The sequence below is a fragment of the Gekko japonicus genome, unplaced genomic scaffold (genome assembly GCF_001447785.1).
Source record: "Gekko japonicus isolate JY-2015 unplaced genomic scaffold, Gekko_japonicus_V1.1 scaffold2788, whole genome shotgun sequence".
Classification (NCBI taxonomy): domain Eukaryota; kingdom Metazoa; phylum Chordata; class Lepidosauria; order Squamata; family Gekkonidae; genus Gekko; species Gekko japonicus.
Genome location: NW_015170358.1, coordinates 84,233 through 105,507, shown reverse-complemented (window position 1 = coordinate 105,507; position 21,275 = coordinate 84,233). Strand labels below are relative to the sequence as shown.

Genomic DNA, 21,275 nt, shown 5'->3' with positions numbered 1-21,275 from the left:
AACAGCTATTACAGTTTCAGAAATAAACAGACCTTTACCGCCAAGTTAGTTTTTGTGTCGCACATAACATACCTTCCAAAGTGTTTTTGTGGCCATCAGCACCAATAATTACATCAAACTCATATTCTGACAAAGGATGATCGACTGGGAGAAATTCAGCCCGCCAACCTATTTCTGAAGCAAATAAGTCTGTCAGCCAACATACAACTTAACAATAAGTAATCACTACAGTCTGGATTAAACATAACACCATTTGCAGAAATTAGGTCTGAGCAGCACATCAAGGAAGTTCATGGGAAATTTTTATTCTGAGGTTGTCATGAATCCAGAAACTGCTCTTGGTAGCCAGGGCATTTGTCACACTCAAGATCACACTCAATCCTGTGGTGAACAACCAAAAGTAAATTTGACCAGGCTGTTCTTATGCTGAAGCTTTAACTACCCAACTTCCCTTTGTGATGATTTATTTTTTATTTTATTTATTTTTATTGGACTTGGTCAAGGATTGCAGGGTCAGAAGGAAAAGGGGGAGCCGTCTCCTTTTGATAGAAGCAGGAAGAATTCTGGGAAACTGCCCACGGGGCAGTCAGAGGGAGGCCAGCAGATGTGGCCAGGCCAAGAAGGGGGACCTCAGGAGGCCCACAAGTCAAGGATCACAGGGTCAGAAGGAAAAAGGGGGGTGATCTCTCTTTGGTAGAACAGGAAAGTCAGCTGGAGACTTGCTGTGAGTTTGCTGTGAGTTTGGCATCTCTAGCCCACAGGGGGGGCCCATTCTACCACATCACAAACCTCACAGAACAAGCCCGTTCAGTAAACAGGAAGGTTAATGGTTTGTGAGACCCCACAAACCATGAACCAGAATCAACCACCATTTTCCCGGTTTGTGCCCATCCCTACTCCAGACCACACAGATCACTTCCTCTGGAGAAAAAGCCATATTTTCAGTTCTACTTTTGCAGAAGAGTAATTCTTACAGTGCAAGATGACTCTCATGTGGATAGCTCTTGAGATTTTGAAACCAAGCTTTCTTGCCATAATCCAAAGGGATTTGCGTTCCATCACAAAAGATACTTGTTCCAGCCTACCTCCCTTTTCTGGTCATTTGTCTACTTCTAATATATAATTTAGTTTCAATTTATTAGTTTCAGTTCAGTTTATTAGCTTTGGCTGTAACAATGAAGTAACAAGCAACATAACAAATAAAACAATGCTGGAAACAATCACTAAACATACTCTGCAAGATGGAAAAACACATATAACAATATTTCAGATAATGTACAAAAAGTGTTTACCTGCAAAAAATACAAGCTGTAATTTGCAACATGAAAGTCAAAATAACTGTGTCATCACTTTACAGATGCTAGAATTTAGAGCTATGATTCAGTTGATCATTGTGTTCTTCCTTCTCACTAAAAAAACCCTCCTTTTCTGGAGGTATGACCAATGCTGACAATTCTTCAGCAACAAGTGTAAAAATCTGTTCTGTATATTCTCAGATTGTTTTATTTTTTGTATTTTTGTTGAAGTACTAATATCCCACCTTTCCCACCAACCATGGCAACTCAGGGTGGGTTACAGGTAACGTATAATTACAACCAAAAAGCATACCAAAAAAAGCTATACAGTTCCCCCTAAAGGTAATACCCACATTATAAAGTTAACTGCAAATGCCTACCTAAGACAACAACCTTCTTATGAAAGGTGGATGGCATAGAGACCCTACAGTTCTTCTATAACACTGGAGCCACCGCCAAAACATCGTGGACCCATTCTACGGTCAAATGGACAGCTCAACCAGGAGGAAGTCCTAGAAGGATCTAAGGATAGCCACAGGCTCATAATAGGAGAGGCAGTCCTTCAGAGGGCTTTAATGATCAAATGCAGCATCTTGTAATGGACCCAGAAGTAAATTGGTAATCGACACAGCTGTTCCAAATTGTAGTTATATGATTCTACCTTCAAACAATGATTAATAGGTTCTGTACCATTTGTAGTTCCCAGAAGTCTTAAAGAATAGCTTTACACAGAGCACACTGCAATAGTCTCACCCTGAACTGAGTTTACAGAAGTGTATTGTATTTCCTCAACATTAATACAACAGAATTTAACACAGATTTTTGTACTGCCTCTCTACGATCAGAGGATTATTTCTTTTGAAATCTCAGTAAAGTCAAAAGGCAATCTTAGAGGGAACTTTGACAGCTCATTATGTAATTTTCCAGGTTATTATGAAATATTATGATTGAATATTGGGGGCTTTAATATTTTATCCATGATATATTTATTTGGGGAAAATATCCCTAAGGAACTTTTAAATTCCAGCTTATTTTATTTATTTATTTTATTCATTTTTTATCTCACCCCTCCCTCAGAATGGGGCTCAGGGTGGCTAACAGTATAGCAGTGCAGTAACAATAATAAAACCATTAGGTCAATAAAATCCAATTAAAACTCAGCACACAGTAAGCTAACACTTTTGGCATAAAAAAACAACAGTGTTGATGGTAGAATCCACCTAAAATAGCTCTTAGAAGTACTACGTAATTTGGTCAAATACTTTTAACAAGACAGGTATTTGCTTCTTTAGAAAAAAATTAATTTTTTCTAGTACATTTAAGCCTAACTTTTGCCATTTGTCTTAAATTAAGCAAAAAGTTGATTAGAAGTAAACTCTTCCACTGGAAGCATTCCAGTTCTCACCATTATAGGGGTTTTTTGTACTTTGTCCTGTTAAAAAAGAAATCTATCTGGGTAAAGCCTTCATATTTCAATGCTTACAGAGTTGATATAGGTAGCACTATTTCTATGATTTTCAAACCTGAAGCAACTTGGCTATCCCAATGAACACACCAAAATGTCTTTATGCCAAATTTTAGCTTAACCTGCTATGTTGCTCATTCTGGAAAACAGTAATCCCAAATGACAATAAGATTCAATCCCATCCAAATTATACCGAATTGATATACCGTATACGTTTGGTGGCTTTCTAGCCAATCAAAACCACTTTGGACTTTTCCTTGGTTAAAGATTTTACAGCTAAAATGGCCCAAGGCATTTCGCATGTGGGCACAGGATAGAAGTAAACCTTTTTCAGACTGACTAAACATTCCTCAATGTTTACCTGAACTGTTATCAAGATGATGCCTAATGATTGTATCCAAGAGGTTAGGAGTGTCTAAAGGTAAAGGCAAAGGTTCCCTTGCTCGAAAGCCAGTCGAGTCCGACTCTAGGGTTGCGGTGCTCATCTCCGTTTCAAAGCTGAAGAGCCAGCGCTGTCCAAAGATGTTTCCGTGGTCATGTGGCCGGCATGACTAAACACCAAGGTGCACGGAACGCTGTTACCTTCCCACTGAAGTGGTACCTATTTATCTACTTGCAATTTCTTGCTTTCGAACTGCTAGGTTGGCAGGAGCTGGAACTAGAGACGGGAGCTCACTCCGTCATGCGGCAAGCCGGTCTTGAACTGCTGAACTACTGACCTTCCACAGCCTGCAGTTCAGTGTCTTAACCACTTGAGCCACCGCAGCTCCTTAGGAGTGTCTAGATATAGGGAAAAAACTGTGTTTTATATAAATAGAATAAATTTGATGGGCTCATTAAAAATGAAGTGCACAAATAAATAAGGTTTGTCATACTTTGATTTTCTTGATCTTCAGGAGGCTCCAAAACTTTCACAAATTCTAAATTCACATGAATTTCCACTCCCAACATCAGTGCAACTTTGAAAAGAATAAGTTGAAGCTGTCTAATACCTATAAAAGAAGAAATAATATGGCCATTATTTTAGGATACACATGTTAAACGAGATGGGGGAAAGACTTGGGGGTTTTAACATGATAAATGTATTCTTTTGCTTCTAAAAGTTAACTTTTATATTTCTTCCATTGACAGCTTCTTTTCAAGTTAACCACCACATTTTGCTTCCTTCATATTAGGTACAATAGTGCTCAACAACATACTAAAAGGATGCATTTAACAAACAACAGAGAAACCGTCACAAGTGCAATATGTACAAACTAAAAGAAACTGATCAACTGAACTACACTAACAATTTTTTAAAAAATAATAATTTGGTGGTGGTACTCTAACCTGCATTGATCACACTATCATTTTTGGAGCCATGGAGAGACACATTCACAAGACATGAAACAAACCCCCCCCCCCCCCGGTTGTCTTCAATATTTAATGTCTTTTTGGATTGTACACAACAGTCATTGCATGATGGGCAGGGAAACTTGCAATGAGAAGGGGAATTGGTGACGGCTCCCACGTTACTTATAGTCCTCTGAACCCAAGGGCAACATTTTAAGGATGCAATGGGTTGAATGGGATGCAATGGTTTGAAGAGGAGGCGGGAGTAAGAAGGTGTAATTCCACAAGCAGAACTCTACTTGTCACTTGTTAGAAGTAGCTGCTGTCAGACTCGGATTCGCCTTCTACTAATATGTTACACCTGTAGTATTACCAACCTGCTTCAATGTAACCCACATCCCATTCCCTTCCCCCCTTGCTTCCCCAGCTAAAGCAGATGTATCCAGCCATATGCTTATTGCTCACCTCGCTGACATTCCTTGTGGGAGGGAGAGGAGCTGTGTGAGGGGGTGAGTCTGTGTGAATGTCTGTAGTTTAGGGAGGCAACGCATGCTACCGTTTTCCCAAGCAGCGCCTTGGGAGCTTCTCATGAGAAGTGTCCTTGAAGATGATAAGACTTTGAATGGCTAGTTGAACCACTGTATCTGTCTGGGTTCTTAGGATTGCTTATACTTGTGACTGTGTGACGTATGACTGGAATGTGAGTTTTGGCTATTCACTGGGTCCCCACTTTCCCCCCTCATTCCTGACAAAGAGTTCACCTTTACAGTACCTCAAATCTCTTCAATAAGCTTTCTCTCAAGAAAGCCTGTGTTAGAGAGTGAGTTGACTGAAAACCTGACAGCTGCGTAAAATAGTTTTCATACTACCATTAGAGCCTAAATAAATGTTTAGGGAGGAAAAAGGTCCCTTCAAAATATGAAGCCTATTATTTGAAAGTCAATACATGGCAAAAGCAAGCCTACCAATCTGAAAGGCTTCTTATGTATAAAAATAAAAGTTAAAAAAGAGCTGTTAACTTCGGTGAAAGTTTGAAATAATATTTCAAATTTGCATAATAATTATACTAAAAATGGCCACAGGAGAGACAGACCACAAAGCAAATGAGATACAGAAGTTCCCTGAATTATCTAATTCCTTGTTCTTTGCAAAGTACTTGGCATGGACCGTTTTGTGTTCATAGTTTGATACATCTCTGATATACTGGCATACCATATCAGGTAACCAAGGCAATCCTGAACAAACTCAACTGGATTAAACAGAATTTATTTGCATGTAACCTGACAATTAACTGCACTAAATATGTCTGACAAGAAGACATGTAAAGAATATTTAGCATCAATCTGTGCAGAATATGCATCTTCTAATCAAACACAGCAAACCTGCCCTCATTTCTCATGGCCAGTATACTTACTAATATGATCAATGGATCCGGCACAGAATTTCCCATAAAACTTTTTGGCTCCCAGACTTCGAAGGTCATGAATAGTAAAAGGCCAAAGATGAAGCACATTGTTCCTCGAAAAAGTGTCCCGCTTCTCCACAACAACAACTTTGACTCCCAGGAAGGCAAGTTCTATGGCAGTCCGCAAACCACAGGGTCCTCCTCCAACAATCAAGCACTGAGGAGAGAGGGGAAAGAGGAGAGCAATTATAATAGGGACTTCGTCATTCCTTTTAAAGCCTATTTCCAAAGATCTTCTGAACCATTCAGTGAAACTTTTCTTGGTCTGCTTGCTTTTTTCTGTTTCTGAAGGCCAAGATAAATCAGCCTATAATGTAATCTTAATTAAATTTACATTTAAATTATCCTACCAGTTCCAGAAATCAAGGAAGCTAAGAGAGGTGTTCTTAGTGGTGTCATCCCCTGCTACGCTGGCATTTGTCTCCACGTAAGGATTTGTCAGAAATCAAAACTTGATAACCTTTGGGGAACAATGAAACCCTTCTCTATTTGAGCTGGCCTTTATTGCTCAAGGATGTCAAAGGAAGAAGAGGATTGGAATTTTCCTCTTAGGCATAGAGCTTAGATGCTTGGTTTCTGTCTTATAAAGAAAGGAATATAGTCCTGAGCATCAACATGTACTCTGAAGTGATAGTAGTACTGATTGTGTTGATGCTGTTTGTAGCATTTAGCTACCAGTCTGTTCTCCTCTGACCCTTTTCCTCTCTCACTCTTTCTTATCCAAGATCAGGGCAGGTCATCATGAAAAGAAGCTCACTGGGTCCTATTTTAAGAATTATTAGCAGCACCCCCTTATGCCGGTTAATGGTACCATTTCCCTGTGCCCAGTAGTTAGTTCTTAAATTCACCTAGTGTTCCTTCCAGCAGTGAATTTACTTCCCACTTTTCCATAAAGTAGCTGTTTCCACTGGAACTTGATGCCCACACCCAACCATATCATAGATATATTAGAGCCGTAGAGCTTTAGATAGCGCCCTTGACATTCCCAATAACCGAAGTACAGGAAGGGGGGGTGGCTTCTTTTTCAAAGGATTTTCTGTTACTAACTTAAGAAGCTAGGTGTCTTGAACTGGGGTGTCTGGCAACAGCATCCAAGCACCTTGCTCAATGCAACATTGTGATACCCAAGGTGGTTGGATCTTTTGCTGCACTACAACACTACCTCTGCAAATGGTCACAAGGGTGTACTGTGGCTGTCATCTCAGGTGGAATCAGGAAACTAAACCAGCAGAATTCTGTCTGGCTATGGTTCTGTCCTTGTTGACCAGTTGCAGCAAACTTGCCTTGCCATTACAGACTGACACTCCCTATCCTTTTCATCTAGAGCAGGCTACAATGCTAGAATGAATTAATTAAATGAAGCATATAAGTACAAGAAACTCAGGAGTTCTTTGTAAGTGGTAGAGACATTATTCGAAATCTGATTTCAAATAGAAGTTTTGTAGGAAAACAACCGTTATCTTAGATGGGAAAAATTGCACAACTGGAATGAGGAAGAGCAAGAAGCATCAAGTTTTCCATTGAGTTTGCGAATCTCTGGACTGGGGCAGCATCACAGACAGGAGACCATGCTCTAGGCATCAGGAAATTCCCAAAGAATCATGCCCAACCCAGCTGATTAAAAAATTCAGATGGAGAAATTCATTTCCAGACACAAATAAGCATTATGTGTTTTCAAGCCCAAGGACTGTCCTGAACAAAAAAAAGGGGGATCAGATAGGCACAGCAGCTCAGCATTCAACAAAAGCACTACTGTTCCTCTAAGCATTTCCAAGAGTTGGTTTAATTCTAACAAATTTTAGATGCTTTATTCTGAAACTGAGAGCTGCTATACTAAATACACGAATAAAATGAACCAACTGATCCGAGGATAAGATATACAGAAAACAGTGTATCTGTACAAAGAAATTAGGGTTGCAAGGTCCCTCAAAGTCCCCACTGGGGGACTTTGGGGGGCGTTACTGGAGGGGGTGGGTAGTTCCCAGAGTGATGACTTTACTCAGAAGTGATTCCATCATGCAGGAGAGTGGATGCTCCCGCCTCGCCGCAGCAGCGTCTAAAGGTTCTTTTTAAACCCTGCTGGGGAGAGGTGGGAGGGGAAGTCACACGCGCCTGCACCCTGAGCCCCGAATTCGGGACTCATAGTGCAAGCATGCAACCCCCGCCTCTCCCCAATAGTGTCTAAGGGTTCTTTTAAACCCTGCTGGGGAGAGGTGGGGGAAGTCACGTGTGCCTGCACGCCGGACCCTGAATTCGTGGCTCAGAGTGCAAGCATGTGCCCCTTGCCTCTCCCCAGCAGTGTCAAAGGGTCCATTTAAATCCTGCTTGTGAGAGGCAGGGGGGGAGCTGCATGGACCTGTGTGCTGAGCCCCAAATTCGGGGCTTGGAGTGCAAGCACGCGCCCCCCAACTCTCCCCAGGATCATCGAAAGGGTCTTTTTAAACCCTGCTGGGGAGGGGTAAGGGGGGAGGCCAAAGCAGGCAACCCCCACCAAACTGGGGGGTCTGGCAAGCCTAAAAGAAATAGGTTAGAGACTTATGTTTTTAAAAATGAAAACTCAGAAAATCAGATGAATGTTTTAGTATATGTCCCGATGATGGGCCGCTCCTGACCCCGCCACTGGTGATGGACACCCCATTGATGCCCAAGGACCCCTCCCCGCCCCCCCCTTACTGGAAAATTGGGGAAGGCCAGGGGGAAGCTGCCAAACAAGTCCGGCACTGCCGCAGCAACCCCACCTGCACCCCTTCAGAGCCAACCGTGGCCGGGCGAGTAGGGGAGCCCCAGCCAGGGATGGCCACACCAGGCCACAGGCTCGGTGTGAGGGCCCGCCCATGGTCCAGAGCTCGGTGGCCCAAGTGCAGCCACTCAACGATGCCCCACCCCAGCCCGGAGCAGGCGACCGGTGCCGAGGCCACTCCCAAGGCCCAGTGTCTCCAGTTAAATATGAGGGCAGGGCCAAAGCGGGAGGAGATAAAAGCAGGGCAGCAACAAGGGGCTGAGGAGGATTACCTGGAGCCGGTGGAGTCACGCCCAGAGAGAAAGAAGGTGAGCCCTCCAGAAGGGGAGGGTGGTAGAGTGGTGATGTAACCATTCTCCCCCGCTCAGGTGTCTGAGGCCCCTGCTGCCCTAGGGGAAGAGCCACCAAGGTGGCTGGGCGCCCGAAGAACCCGGAGTCCAGCAACAGTGAGGTGGGGTCATCCGATTCTTGTGACAGTATAATAGTACACTGATGTCATTAAATCTCCTGTTTAAAAAACTATTAGAAGCCTGCTTTGTAAACACCAAGCGTTTACTCACTCAAGAAGAGAAAATGTTTCATAGGTTTTTCCCCCAGTATACCCCCAAACTAATTGGGGGGTTCCTCAAAAAAAGGGGGGGGAATCCACAAATTTTTCCTGGTTTTTTTTTCTTGGGCGTTCACATAATTAGGAAGAAAATAAGGCTGCACCAGCAGAGCTAAACTACAGTGTGCATGTTGCTGAAAGGAGCAACAGTCGACTGAACGCATGGCACTTCCTCCATATAGAGACCAAACATGCATATGACTATCTCACCAGTAGTTTTTACAACACCTCCTAAAGGCCTACCCGTAATGTCCCCCTTTGTCTGTGGGTTCCCAGGTTAGAGTACTCACTCAGGCACCCGTTCTCAGGTCCATTCAGCAGAGACAAGTTGGCTCAAAACATCAGCTGTTTGTTTGCAAGGAGACAACTGCACCGACAACAACAACTTCAGCCAACATACAAAACTGGAAACTGAAACAAGAACTTCACCCAATAGGACCAAACTAAATCACACAGATACTAGGGGGGAGCAGACTGTTCTGTTACATCTATACATGTACACGATAAATATACCACACTAACCTGGCCCCATCATGCTTCCTGTTCTTTGTTTTACTCAGGTGTCCCCAGGGAAGCAAAAATGGCCCTGGAACAAGCCAGTTAAGAGATTCCTGTGGTGCTCAGGGCTGCCAAAATCCAGGTGGCTGTATCAAAACACAAACACTCCGTGTATAACTTCGTAAGTTATACACGGAGTGTTTGTGCTTTGATACAACCTCCTCCCGTGAGCTTGCCTTTGGATACAAACTCCAGGTGGTGGCTGGTGATCTCCTGGGATTACAAATGATCTCCAGGCGACAGAGATCATTTCACCTGGAGAAAATGGCTGCTTTGGAAGGTGAACTCTTGTCAGAACCCACAGCTAACAACGAAGTACACGCATTCAGGAACGGTTATACTTTTATTGCAAAGCTATAAATGCAGTAACACAGGCACTGTTAGGAATGGCCGCAGCCACTAGAGCATAATAGGATATAGTTCACTCGTAATCACACACCCCCAAGGCATTGGGGAACACTGCATGTTGAAGAGAGAACTGGCAGAATTTTATCCCTTGTACTTCATGTAAATTAACCTCAACTGAAATCGAGGAAACTGACAGTTTTTGCCCTTTGTTTTTCGCCTGAGTTAAACTGATGGAGCAGGGGTCAGTACTTGCGTGGGAAAAATCACTTTGCATGGAAACAGAAGTTATTTTCTGAAGATGCTATGGAAACATAATATTTGTTCAAGTAACTGCTAAACTATCTGTAATTTAGAGAAGATGTGTAAGTTTACCATATTAATATTTATGTAAGACGTATAATAGAAGCAGTCTGTTAGACTAGTTTAAACTGAGCAACCCCCCCCCCAAACCTTTATAGTCTTAAAGTGACATTTGAAATGACTTAATGATAAATTTAATGACCTGTGAACAAAAATGGGATTTTGTTTTTCCTTACTCCAAACCAAGGATTTCAAGTGTTCTGAGTGAAAACAAAATGAATGAACAGTGTGTAAGTTCAGCCTGTGTTTCTTGCATTCAGTCACTTTGACAGGTGAAAAGCACAGGAAAGGAATGGGAGATTTAAAATAGTTTCTGGTCAATTCAGATGTTAGGGCTGAGAGGTGGGTTGTCTGATATTTTTATCAAGGTTTAAAGGCATGTTCTCAAGAGATTCAAGGTTAAATTGCAAAAAAAAAAATTAAGGACTTCCGCTATTATTAGGTGTTTCTAATGCATCATAGTTAATGTAATGTCAGCAGCACAAATCAGTTGATCTTTCCGGGTGGATACAGTAAAAGGTTTTGGTCTAGTGATGCAGTAGTGGAAGAGGTTAGTGGGAAGCAGACTTAGTTTTCTCTCTTCATGCTGTGCATAATGAAATGGCTATTTACCTAGTTTTATACAGGTCTATGTTTACACTATTACCTTGAAAGACTCCTTATAGCTTCCCTTAGACCACATGCAGTAGGGCAGTCCCTAAGAAACTTTTCAAAACTTTTCAAAACAGTGCTGGTTTGTAGCACCACTAGGGTTGCCAGCTTCAGGCTGGGAAATACCTGGAGATTTTGGGGGTGGAGCTTAAGGAGGACAAGATTTGGGAAGGGGAGGGACTTCAACGGAATATAATGCCATAGAGTTGTCAGGTATGCTGCGATGGGGGTTGGAGAGTTCATTCTGTGTCTTGTTCATTGTTATTGCATTCCTATCCCTGCTGCTATGCCTTTGCTGTAACGCTTATCTTTACAGATGTGCAGGAGGACGTTGTGTTGTCTGGAGCTCCTATGTACTCCTGATTCTCAGCTTTAGCCATTTAATGGTTGCCTGACTTATCCTGCGCGTGGCAGGGTCCCTAATTGGCCAATGCCTTGGGGGTGTGTGCATACGAATACCCTATATCCTATTATGCTCTAGTGGCTGCGGCCATTTCCTGGATAGACATGTACCATATCATAACACAGCAAAGCCACCATAAAAAGCAATTATTTTATTGTTTTATTTATATTTAACCTGATACTTAATAAACTGTTTCAGCAAAAGTGATATATTCTTGGTAAAATAAATAGAAAGGATTCAATACACTTTTACTGGCTCATTCTGAGATGAAGCTTTTCATCCAGTTATAAATGAATTCTACGTTGACAACAGAACCACAACACGCAATCAAGCACTTTTATTTTTTATTGTAGTACACAGAATCCAGTTTTTACTTTTAAATATTTTAGTCATAGTAAAAACAGGTCCCATTTTTCTTAAAATACCACAAAACCCAAACAAATCCATCTAGACAGATCAACTGATAAGTGTCTGAGACTTCATTATGGAAATGAACAACAAAGCACTTAAATACATAATCCCTTCAAAAATCAGTGTCATTATTCATGCCATTTCAGCTGTTTCCTAGATCAGGAATTGTACATGGACCTTAAGTGCTTTGGATTTACAATTTTGTTGGAGACAAGGACAAACAGGCCTAGATTCAACATCCCTGGCATCTGAATGTTTCAGCAGACTTCATGTCTGACCCCGGTCTCATAGAACACCACACAGGACTACCATATGTCTTAAACACACAAAAGGAACCATTTTATGGGACAAGTGACCTGACCTAGCAAGGGACAACTGACAATGCTACAACAGTATCAAAATCGACATCACTGTGTTATGATAGGCACTGCCCAACTGACGTCCCATCTGTAAGAGCAGAACTTCAAGTGCTGCACACACTTACTGCTCAGCTACTTCACAGTATAAGCATCAAAAATATTGAAGCAGATAATTAAATTTGCATCAAGTAAAATCAGAGGTCGATTCAGGGGGGGGATCGTGGGGGATCGCAGTTCCTCCGGGTGAGGTGCAGGGGGCGGGACACACGATGAAGCCCCGCCCCTTCTTCCGGCCGCCCCCTGCTTCCAGCCTCATTCTGTTGCAGGAGGAGGAAGAAGCAGGAGGATAAGTTGACATCCTCCCCCTCTGCCTGGCTGAGGCCACTCCACGTGGCCTCCGCAAGGACTCCCAGCCCCATCCAGGAGCTTCCCCGAGGTAGCTGTGTTAGTCTGTTGCTGCAAAATAGTCCAAGAGTTCAAATAGCACCTTTAAGACTAACAAACAGCACCTTTAAGACTAACCTTTAAGACTAAGACTAACTGAGTGGTGGGTGTGGCCTTATGACACACTTCCGGTGATGGCAGGGGGTGTGGCATATGCTAATGAGTTATGCTAATGAGTTCCCCTAGCTCTTTTTCTACGAAACGACCCCTGAGTAAAACATAAATACATAACAAATCAAAAAGAAGGATACATTATTGGTAAATGAGAATACACTGATGTCCTAATGAAGAGGGCTTAAGCTTTTTCAGACGTGGGATCCACTGAAACACAAGCATATGACCTGACTATCACATGACAGAAAGAGGAGGAGCAGGAGTCATTACCTCACTGGTATCAAGGCCAAGGCTATGGGCAGGAGAACAAGAAAGCCAAGGACAAGAAAAACAGGATGAACTCCAAGAGGTATAGTGTAGTGAGGAATAAGCCAAGGGTCAGAGCCATCTCCACCACTGAGAGACCTCAACTTACATTCCTTCCAGTATGCATACAAAGAGGAAGGATGAGGGCACTCTTCGGATCAAAAACTAAAAGCTGGTCCTTCCAAAGGGCAATTAAAAACGAACCCCTAGGACTCACAACCCAACAGATGGGGCACTGTGATCCGCCTTAGGGTCCCAACTTATGATTAGCCAAGTGTGCTAATGACTCAGTACTCTGCATGTTTGTTTTCTGTATTGTCGGAACAAACCTACATTGCAATTTGTTTGTTCAAAGGAATATTTAAAATATATTTAGAAGTAAATACTGAAACTCTTACACCAGACAAGTATGCAGCAGCAAGAGTGCTTTGTGAAAAGCAGCATTTCAAATGCAGCTCAGACAGGTTTTAGTCAGAGAAGTCTGACGCTCCCACTAATGGCAACATTCTTGGACTCCAGATAAAGGCATCCAATTACCTAAGAAGTCACTAACTTCTTAATTAAATTATCCAGGACAGTCAATTTATTCTTGACATTGACATGCTTTGGAATATGAAGATGACAACTAAGTAGTATGATACACAAAGAAAAAATGTGCACAAAAAGGGAAAACGCCAGAGAGATTTATGATTATGCTAGTGAATAAATCCCCATGTACTTGAGAGATCTTTCATTCCACTGATCATGTTGGTTGGTTGGTTGTGTTCACTCTTTTTTTATATATAATAAAGTCAAACATGTATAGATGGTATATGACACCAAAAAAAATTGCAAATATGAATAGTAATATGTCAAACAAATGTTGGAAATGTAAACAGATAGAGGGCTCATTTTATCACATGTGGTGGACTTGCGAAAAAGCAAAACAGTTTTGGGTTGAGATTCATGCAAAAATGGAAAAAAATGTGAAATGTAAATTTAAAAAAGAACCAGAAATTTTACTTTTGGGGCTTAAAATGGAAGAAGTCAATATGATAAAAAGGACATTGATATGGTATATGATCACAGCTGCCAGAATGACTTATGCACAATGCTGGAAACAAGATAAGGTTCCTGAAGTTGGAGACTGGATCAAGAAACTACTTTTCATGGTTGAAATGGTTGTATTAACTCTTTTGATGCACATTCAAACCAACTTTTTCTCAGAAGTCACAGCTATTCTCTTTTAGGATCTTGTTTTATTTTTCCACTCGGGGACTGATCCCCACTCCCCACCCCCAAATCTTGCATGCTTTTTAAAAAAAAAAAAAAAAGTTTTGTTCATCAGTAAGTACATTCTTTGAAAGAAGACCTCTGTACAATAAAAGGTTATAAAAGGTCTTGTTAAATGCCACAGTGGCAAGAAAGACTGCCAGGCACTGGGAATAATTATAAGAATATAAGTCCTAACGTCTGTCAGCTTCAATGTTAGTGGTATTACTTTCATTTTTATATCCCACTTTTCTCCTGAATCTGGACCCAAAGCAGCTTATCATTCTTCCCTCCTTGACTTTACCATCACAACAACTATCTTTTGAGGTAGGTTAGGCTGCCAGATCATGATGGGTCCAAGGTTATCCAGTGATAGGGCTGCCAAGTTGGGGCGGGTAAACCCCCGCTTCGGAGGCCCGATTTTCACCGCCGTGGAATTGGGCCCCGGGGGAACTCCGCCCCCCGAAGTGCAGCGTGGCTCCGACGATCGAGGCCACGCCCTCAACGTGTTCGACGTCACGTGTCACTTCTGGTGATGTGCTGGCGGCACGTGCACGCATCAACGGAGAGCTCCCGGAGCCCAGCAAGGCTTCCCCGCCAGTAGGAAAAATCAACTTGGCAACCCTATCCAGTGAGCGTCTATGTTCCAGGCTGCAGTCTGACATACTAACCACCACGTCATGTTGTATTAGGAAATAGGTACCACCTTCACTTAAGGGAACGGAGGCTAAACATGGTCAGCCCTGACTTTAGAATTTGGATGGGAGACCACCAAGGAAGTCCAGGGGTGCTATGCAGAGGCAGGCAATGAGAATTTCTCTCTTGCCATGAAAACCCTACAGAATCACCATAAGTCAGCTGTGACTCGATTGCACTTTCCACCAAACTGTAGCAGCTTTATGTTCTTAAAAAAATAAAAATAAGAGAACAAGCATCAACTGAATCAAAACATACTTGCAAGTTACAGAACACATTCTTTTACGACACAAAGCTCTGCTTGCCAAGAAGAAATGCTGATGTACTACAGACGTGCACCTCCAGAAAAGACAATTTGTGTTCAGGAACAGCAAGAGAGGCAAACTAGGTCACCAAGTAATTGTTTTTGTTTGTAGTTTGTACTATACTCTTCGAAGGAAATCTGCCTGAGATAATGTTAGAAAAGAATGGTGTGCATGGAATAATGGAAATGTCCCTTCCAATTGGTGGGAATAATGGTTAATGTACATTAGAACTGTATCACTTTTATTTCTTATTCATAGTCTTTATGACCACCCAGCAACCCAAGTTAGGAGCACTGACACATTCTGTTTTGCTAGATAAAGGCAAGCAAGGATGCATTTTGGCCCCTCTGTTATTTAGTTCATATATTAATAAGCTTAATTCTTTTTTGTTACAGGAGGATTGCCGCTCATCTTATCTCACATTGGTGAAATTGCCAGTTCTCCTGTATGTGGAAAGTGGAACTTAATTAATGGAGGGTCTGCCCTAACTCCACCCCCACCCCTCTTCTAGCCAATGTAATGGCGACCAGAAAAAGGACCTTAACTGGTCTTAATTGACAATGCCTCCAAGGAGGAGGTAGCTAGGGGCTCAAAGGGACCCGAGATCAACTGGGTTAGGACTAGGAATAATGACCACTGAGGAACTATGGGTGGTAAGGGGAAAAACATATTTGCTAGGCCCTTGAGAAATAAGCAGGAAGATCTGTGGGAGAATAAGGTCTTGCCTTCCATTAGCGTATGCAAGGCTTCCAGATGAACCTTAATGGAGGAAACAGAAATACCAGATGCTTTCAGGGGCCACTGTAATAAAAACCTAGGGGCAGAGGGCATGAATCAACTGACATACCCTTAGATACAGTCAAAAAGGGCCTGCACTGAACAGGGGTCACAATGTGCACCCCATCCCCCCAGGGAGGCATCAGTGGTGATAATCACCAAAAACTGTTGCTGACTGAAGGGGATCCCCGTGGATAGACTAGTCTGGTCTTACCAGTATTGTAATTGTCTCACCACCAAACATGGTATGGAAAATTTCTCCATATTAAACTTCAAGCCCAAACTTTCCAAGTGTCTCAAGTATCAAACAGGCATTCTGCAATAGGTGATTTTTAGTGGGGCAGTAGTTAGCCAATCATCAAAGTAGGGGTAGATAACACATCCTAGGGATCTAAGGTCCACCACCACCATGGCCATGCACTTCATAAATATGCATGGGGCTGTGGCAAGGCCAAAGGGGTGTACTATATATTGGTATACCTGACCATAAACCTGAAACACAGGAAGTGGTGATCCTTTAGATGAAAGTACTCATCTTTCAAATCTATAACAGCAAACAAAGAATATAGTTCCAAAAAAGGTAACACAGCAGAGAAAGTTAACATCTTAAACTATATATTATTGGTACCCTTTTTGTATTGTCTGTAATTGGGCTGGTGATATACTGAATAAACTGAACTTTGAACATCTTAAACTTCTTAACTAGAAAATGATTAAGGCCCTTTAAATCTAGGATACGCTGGAGACCTCTATCTTTCTTGGGGACCAGAAAGAATCTAAAATGGAACCCCTTGGAAGTATTGAAAGGGGGAAGTTTCTGCACTGCTCCCTTGGTCATAAGGGCTTCCAATGCAGAGCCAAGCTCAGGCATGACATTATCAGAGGCAGCGAAATGGTCTTCTAATAAAGGAAACTCTACAAACTAAGCGATAACCAAACAGAACAATAGCCAACACCCAAGAAATGGATGTTATACACTGCCAATTGGGGTCAAAGGGAGCCAACCTGTTCAAAAAGAAAGGTTGAGCCCTCAGGATGTGGACCTCTAGTCAGAAAGGGGACCTTTGACTCATCGAGGCATCCCTGGAGGACTGTTGCTGTTGCTACCCTTGAGATCTAGATCTATGGTGGGGTCTACATCTGAGTTGCTGCTGAAGAGACTGGAAAATTCTTCATTGAGGCTACTGCGTACAATGGTACGAATATGAAGACTGGTAACAGTTGTACAGATGATATTAGTCCTCATAAAGGTTCTCTGGTGGGACTGCACTGGAATTGCAGAAATGCTAAAAGAGCGAGCTGTCTGTTTCTCTACATTTGCGAGAGGATGGGTTCCCACTGGAAAGGCAGTGGAATGAAGCCACACATGTCTGCAAAGCACCACAGCTGAAGCCATAGCCCTGGCAGAGGAGTCTGCCATGTGTCTCCTGGCGTGGATCTGTTGTTTGGACACACAAAGGGCTTCTGCTTGAAGAAGCTTGGCAATTGACTTTTTGTTGTCTGGCAAAATATCGATATAGGCTGACATTCTTTCCCATAAGAAAAGTTGGTAGCCACCCATTATGGCTGCATAGCTAGCAATTCTAAGGTTAAGAGCTGAATATGCCTTTCTACTAATAACATCAATTTTATGCCCTTCCCTATCAGCAGGGGAAGAGTGTACGCCTGGTCGATGGCGAGCCTGCATTTCCTCTGCAATGAGGAATGACGGAGCTGGGTGCATGAAAAAGAAGGGACAACACTCCTGTTGTACTCTATAAAGGTTTTTGACTCTCTTCGAAGTAGCAGGGACAGTAGATGGTTTTTTCCATATGGTGTTGGAAAGATCCTCTCTAACATGGGAAAGGCAATTTCTCCCTTTGAGTCGGAGTAGATCCTCCTCAAAATATTGTCTTCTGGAACTGATGCAGTGACTTGGATTTCTAAAGTGTTAGCCATTCTGATAATCTGTTCTCCGTATAGTTGCAGATCCTCATTAGGTGAGACTGGGTCCATACTTTCCACTGTGTTGTCTGGTGACGGATCAGAGGGTGGACCGGAGCTCTGTTCCAACAGGGAGACAGCACTCTCCTCATTCAGTCTGGAGAACATAAGGAGTCCCTTCTCCATTGGAAGCATGGCCGTTGCCCAGGCGGAGGCTGGAGGGTAAGGATGGCACTCCTGAAGATTCTGTTTGGTTCCAGTGGATGCAGGTCAATCACCCCATTAATTCAGTAAGGGGGAAGGATAATAAAAAAAACTGCTGCCAAGGTTGAGGAGGGACTGCAGAGGGCCATGAAATTGGCTGGGTGGGCTGTGATTCTAGAATCAGATCTGATTGGGTCTGAGAAATCAACTTTGAGGAAGGCTTTATCTCACCTTCCAAGTTTGATGGAGCCAGGGAATACAGATGTGGAGATGGGATTCTTGGAGGCAGGAGATCTGGAACCGAACCTGGAACCAAAGCTGGAACCGATGTTGGAACCGATGATATTGGAACTCGTGGAGAGGCACAAACCAGGGAGTGACAAGGGGCTGAGTGATGCTTGTCTCAGTGTATCTTTATGCTTGAACTTCACCCTAGCCTTCTTAGGGGGTAGCTCGGAAGCAGAACTGTACCTAGTAGGGGCTGAGGATGGACCGGATGGGACCAAAATGACCAACAGTGAGTTAGAAGGAAGATCAGTTAAGGCTCAAGAGTTACTATCAACATTATGCTGTCTCGCTCCACCGACGTGGAAGACTTTGTAGCCAAGGTCTCAGGACATGAAAGAGCTTTTTTCTCAAAGGCTAGCCTTGAGTCTCACCACCCTATCAGATCTCACCTCAGGAGTAAACTGGAGGTAAAACTTGCAGTTCGTTGTGCTGTACCCTTAGCTGAGACAAAGGCGGCGTAAAGAATGCCAGTCCGAGTGGGTCATTTCAGTGGGAACACTTTTTGACTAATGCCTTCTGAGACATGGTCGAAGAATAAATGAAGAGAAGCTTGTAAGGACGTCCTTGCTCAAAGGCGACAAAAAGAGAACTGAGGGAGGGAAGGGGGGCCCCTCCCAGGAGCATGTGACAGTTCTGTTGGGAAAACGCACCTCCAGCTCTGGGGAGAGGCCTCCCTTTCGGCTTTGACAAAGAGAAAGGTAAACGCTGGGTAGGAATCCTCCAGTGGTTGGCCTGCGCAAGTGCAGTCCCACTGTGGGACTGCACAGACAGGGCCGGCTCACCCACTAGGCAAACTAGGCATTCGCCTAGAGCGCTGGGCCCTGGATGGGGCACCAAGCTGTGCCTCCCCCCTCCTCCCCCCTTTGGTGGCGGCGGCGGTGGGGGGGAGGCGGTGGTGGCAGCAGCAAAAGGGTGGCTGGCTCCAGAGGACTCCAGGTTTCCAGGCCCCACCGGGAGGTTGGCATCTGTGCCATAAGGCAGTCTCGCCTAGGGCGCAGAAACACCTGAAGCCGGCCCTGTGCACAGAAGACCAAAGATGAACTCATACGACATCAGTAATAAGAGCTGCAAACAGGATTGGGAAAACAACCACTAGATTCTTATATACTTCAGGGGAGTAATATGTACCTTCAACGCTCAGAGCATTTAACTCTAAGGTAGCTGGCCATTTGTTATATGAGGCTGATATATACATAGAGACTATTACTGAGGATATTGATTGAGTGCTAATTAACTTTCTTTGTGCTATGTTGCGGAGGGGCAAAAGTGTGGCCAATGTTGTTCTAAGAGCTGAAGTGGGTGAAGTCTCATATGAGGCGAGGGCATGGAGGAGGGCATTTAATTTAAAGTTAAAGATCCTACAATCAGATCTGGAGCTTAGTTTACTCAGTCTTATTAAATTAGACAATCATAAGAGCAACTGGGATAAACTGGTGAAAGATAAGCTAATGTGCCTAGGGATTTCAATATAATTGATGGGGAGAGTAAATGTTGCTGAGCTGAGACATCTGACTGACATTGGTTTGAAACATCTGGATTACAAATGTACAGCAATAAGGTCAAGAAGAGTTTGTTCAAACTTCACGGTTGGCATTCTTGACCAGTTAGCGTCCCAATGTGTTTTTATGATCTAAGATATCCTAAATATAGATGCGCCTTTACGTTGATGCATCTTAACACTCTACCATCGGCAGTCTTGACAGGTAGATAAGTGCTGTTGGGGCAACATGTTATTAGGTTGGACAGACTTTTAGGAATAGTGTTCCAAGGTTAAAACAAAGTTGAAGGACACTTTGACGTGGAAAGGTCCTCAGGCCATAGACATTCTTCTGGAGAATGCCACTTCGTTGTACTTGAAACATAATAGCAACAACACCTTGTAACATGGATAAATTGTTTAGCTTTATTTCCCACACTCTTGTAAAAGAAGCCAATCCAAGATAACGCGCCTAGCAACAATGCCTTCACTATGTCTAGCTACAATGTTTTCAATAAGTCACATTTAATGGAGACTTGCTTTTTTTACTAAGCCTAGTAATACTTGGAACAAAAGCTGGGAATAATCACCTCCCTCCTACCTCCCCATGCCCTAGCAATACACTCTATAAATGAAAATAACCAGTTATCAAATGGAAATCCGGCAGTTCTAAGCATATTCATGGCAGTAACATGCAAGAAGGGGAAAAGGCAGAACCTGGTTAACTAGACTTTTTTCAGGGCAAACAACAACAACCTTTTGCTCTGTTGGTCTATACAAGTTATTTCTTTCCTGAAAGCATTCCAATTCTCTTCTCAGCTTCCTCTGAGAACTTTACCCACTCTGACTACTGAATTGGCCCATATGAAGATTCCCAGTAAGCCTTTCTAAAGGTAAATGTTCCCTTGCTCGAAAGCCAGTCGAATCCGACTCTAGGCTTGCAGTGCTCATCTCCGTTTCAAAGCCGAAGAGCCAGCGCTGTCTGAAGACGTTTCCGTGGTCATGTGGCCGGCATGACTAAACACCAAGGCGCACGTAACGTTGTTACCTTCCCACCAAAGTGGTACCTATTATCTACTTGCAATTTCTTGCTTTCGAACTGCTAGGTTGGCAGGAGCTGGAACTAGAGATGGGAGCTCACTCCATCATGCGGCACCCAGGTCTCGAACTGACCTTCCACAGCCTGCAGTTCAGCGTCTTAACCAGTTGAGCCACTGCAGCTCCTTTCTAGGACATACCTAATTGTCTTCGTTTACCCCTCATGCTTCTTGACAAGTTTCCACCTTGTGCGGTATGACTCCTCTCAAGATCATCACTATCTTAGGCTTCCCACCTTGATTCAAGAGATTTTCCTATTGGAATTCCAGTCAGAAGCTAACGTGTCTAGGGGGAGCATGCGCGGTATGGCAAGGGCGACGGGCGGCTTCTCGGATGGCTCCCAAGACGCCCGAACTTTTTTCGTCATTTTAGAGTGCTTCCTGGTCTCGGGGGGCCTC

General features: G+C 43.2%; 1 protein-coding gene across 1 annotated transcript in view; it reads right to left on the bottom strand.

The window, feature by feature from the left end:
* MICAL2 (microtubule associated monooxygenase, calponin and LIM domain containing 2) overlaps positions 1-21,275 on the bottom strand; it is a 162,069-nt gene that overhangs the window by 85,119 nt on the left and 55,675 nt on the right. The window contains exons 3-5 of the mRNA XM_015418213.1: positions 5,507-5,714; positions 3,636-3,752; positions 73-174 (exon numbers count right to left, since the gene is read on the bottom strand). Of these exons, the coding sequence (XP_015273699.1) occupies positions 73-174; positions 3,636-3,752; positions 5,507-5,714 (427 nt within the window). The remainder of the gene's footprint in view (positions 1-72; positions 175-3,635; positions 3,753-5,506; positions 5,715-21,275) is intronic.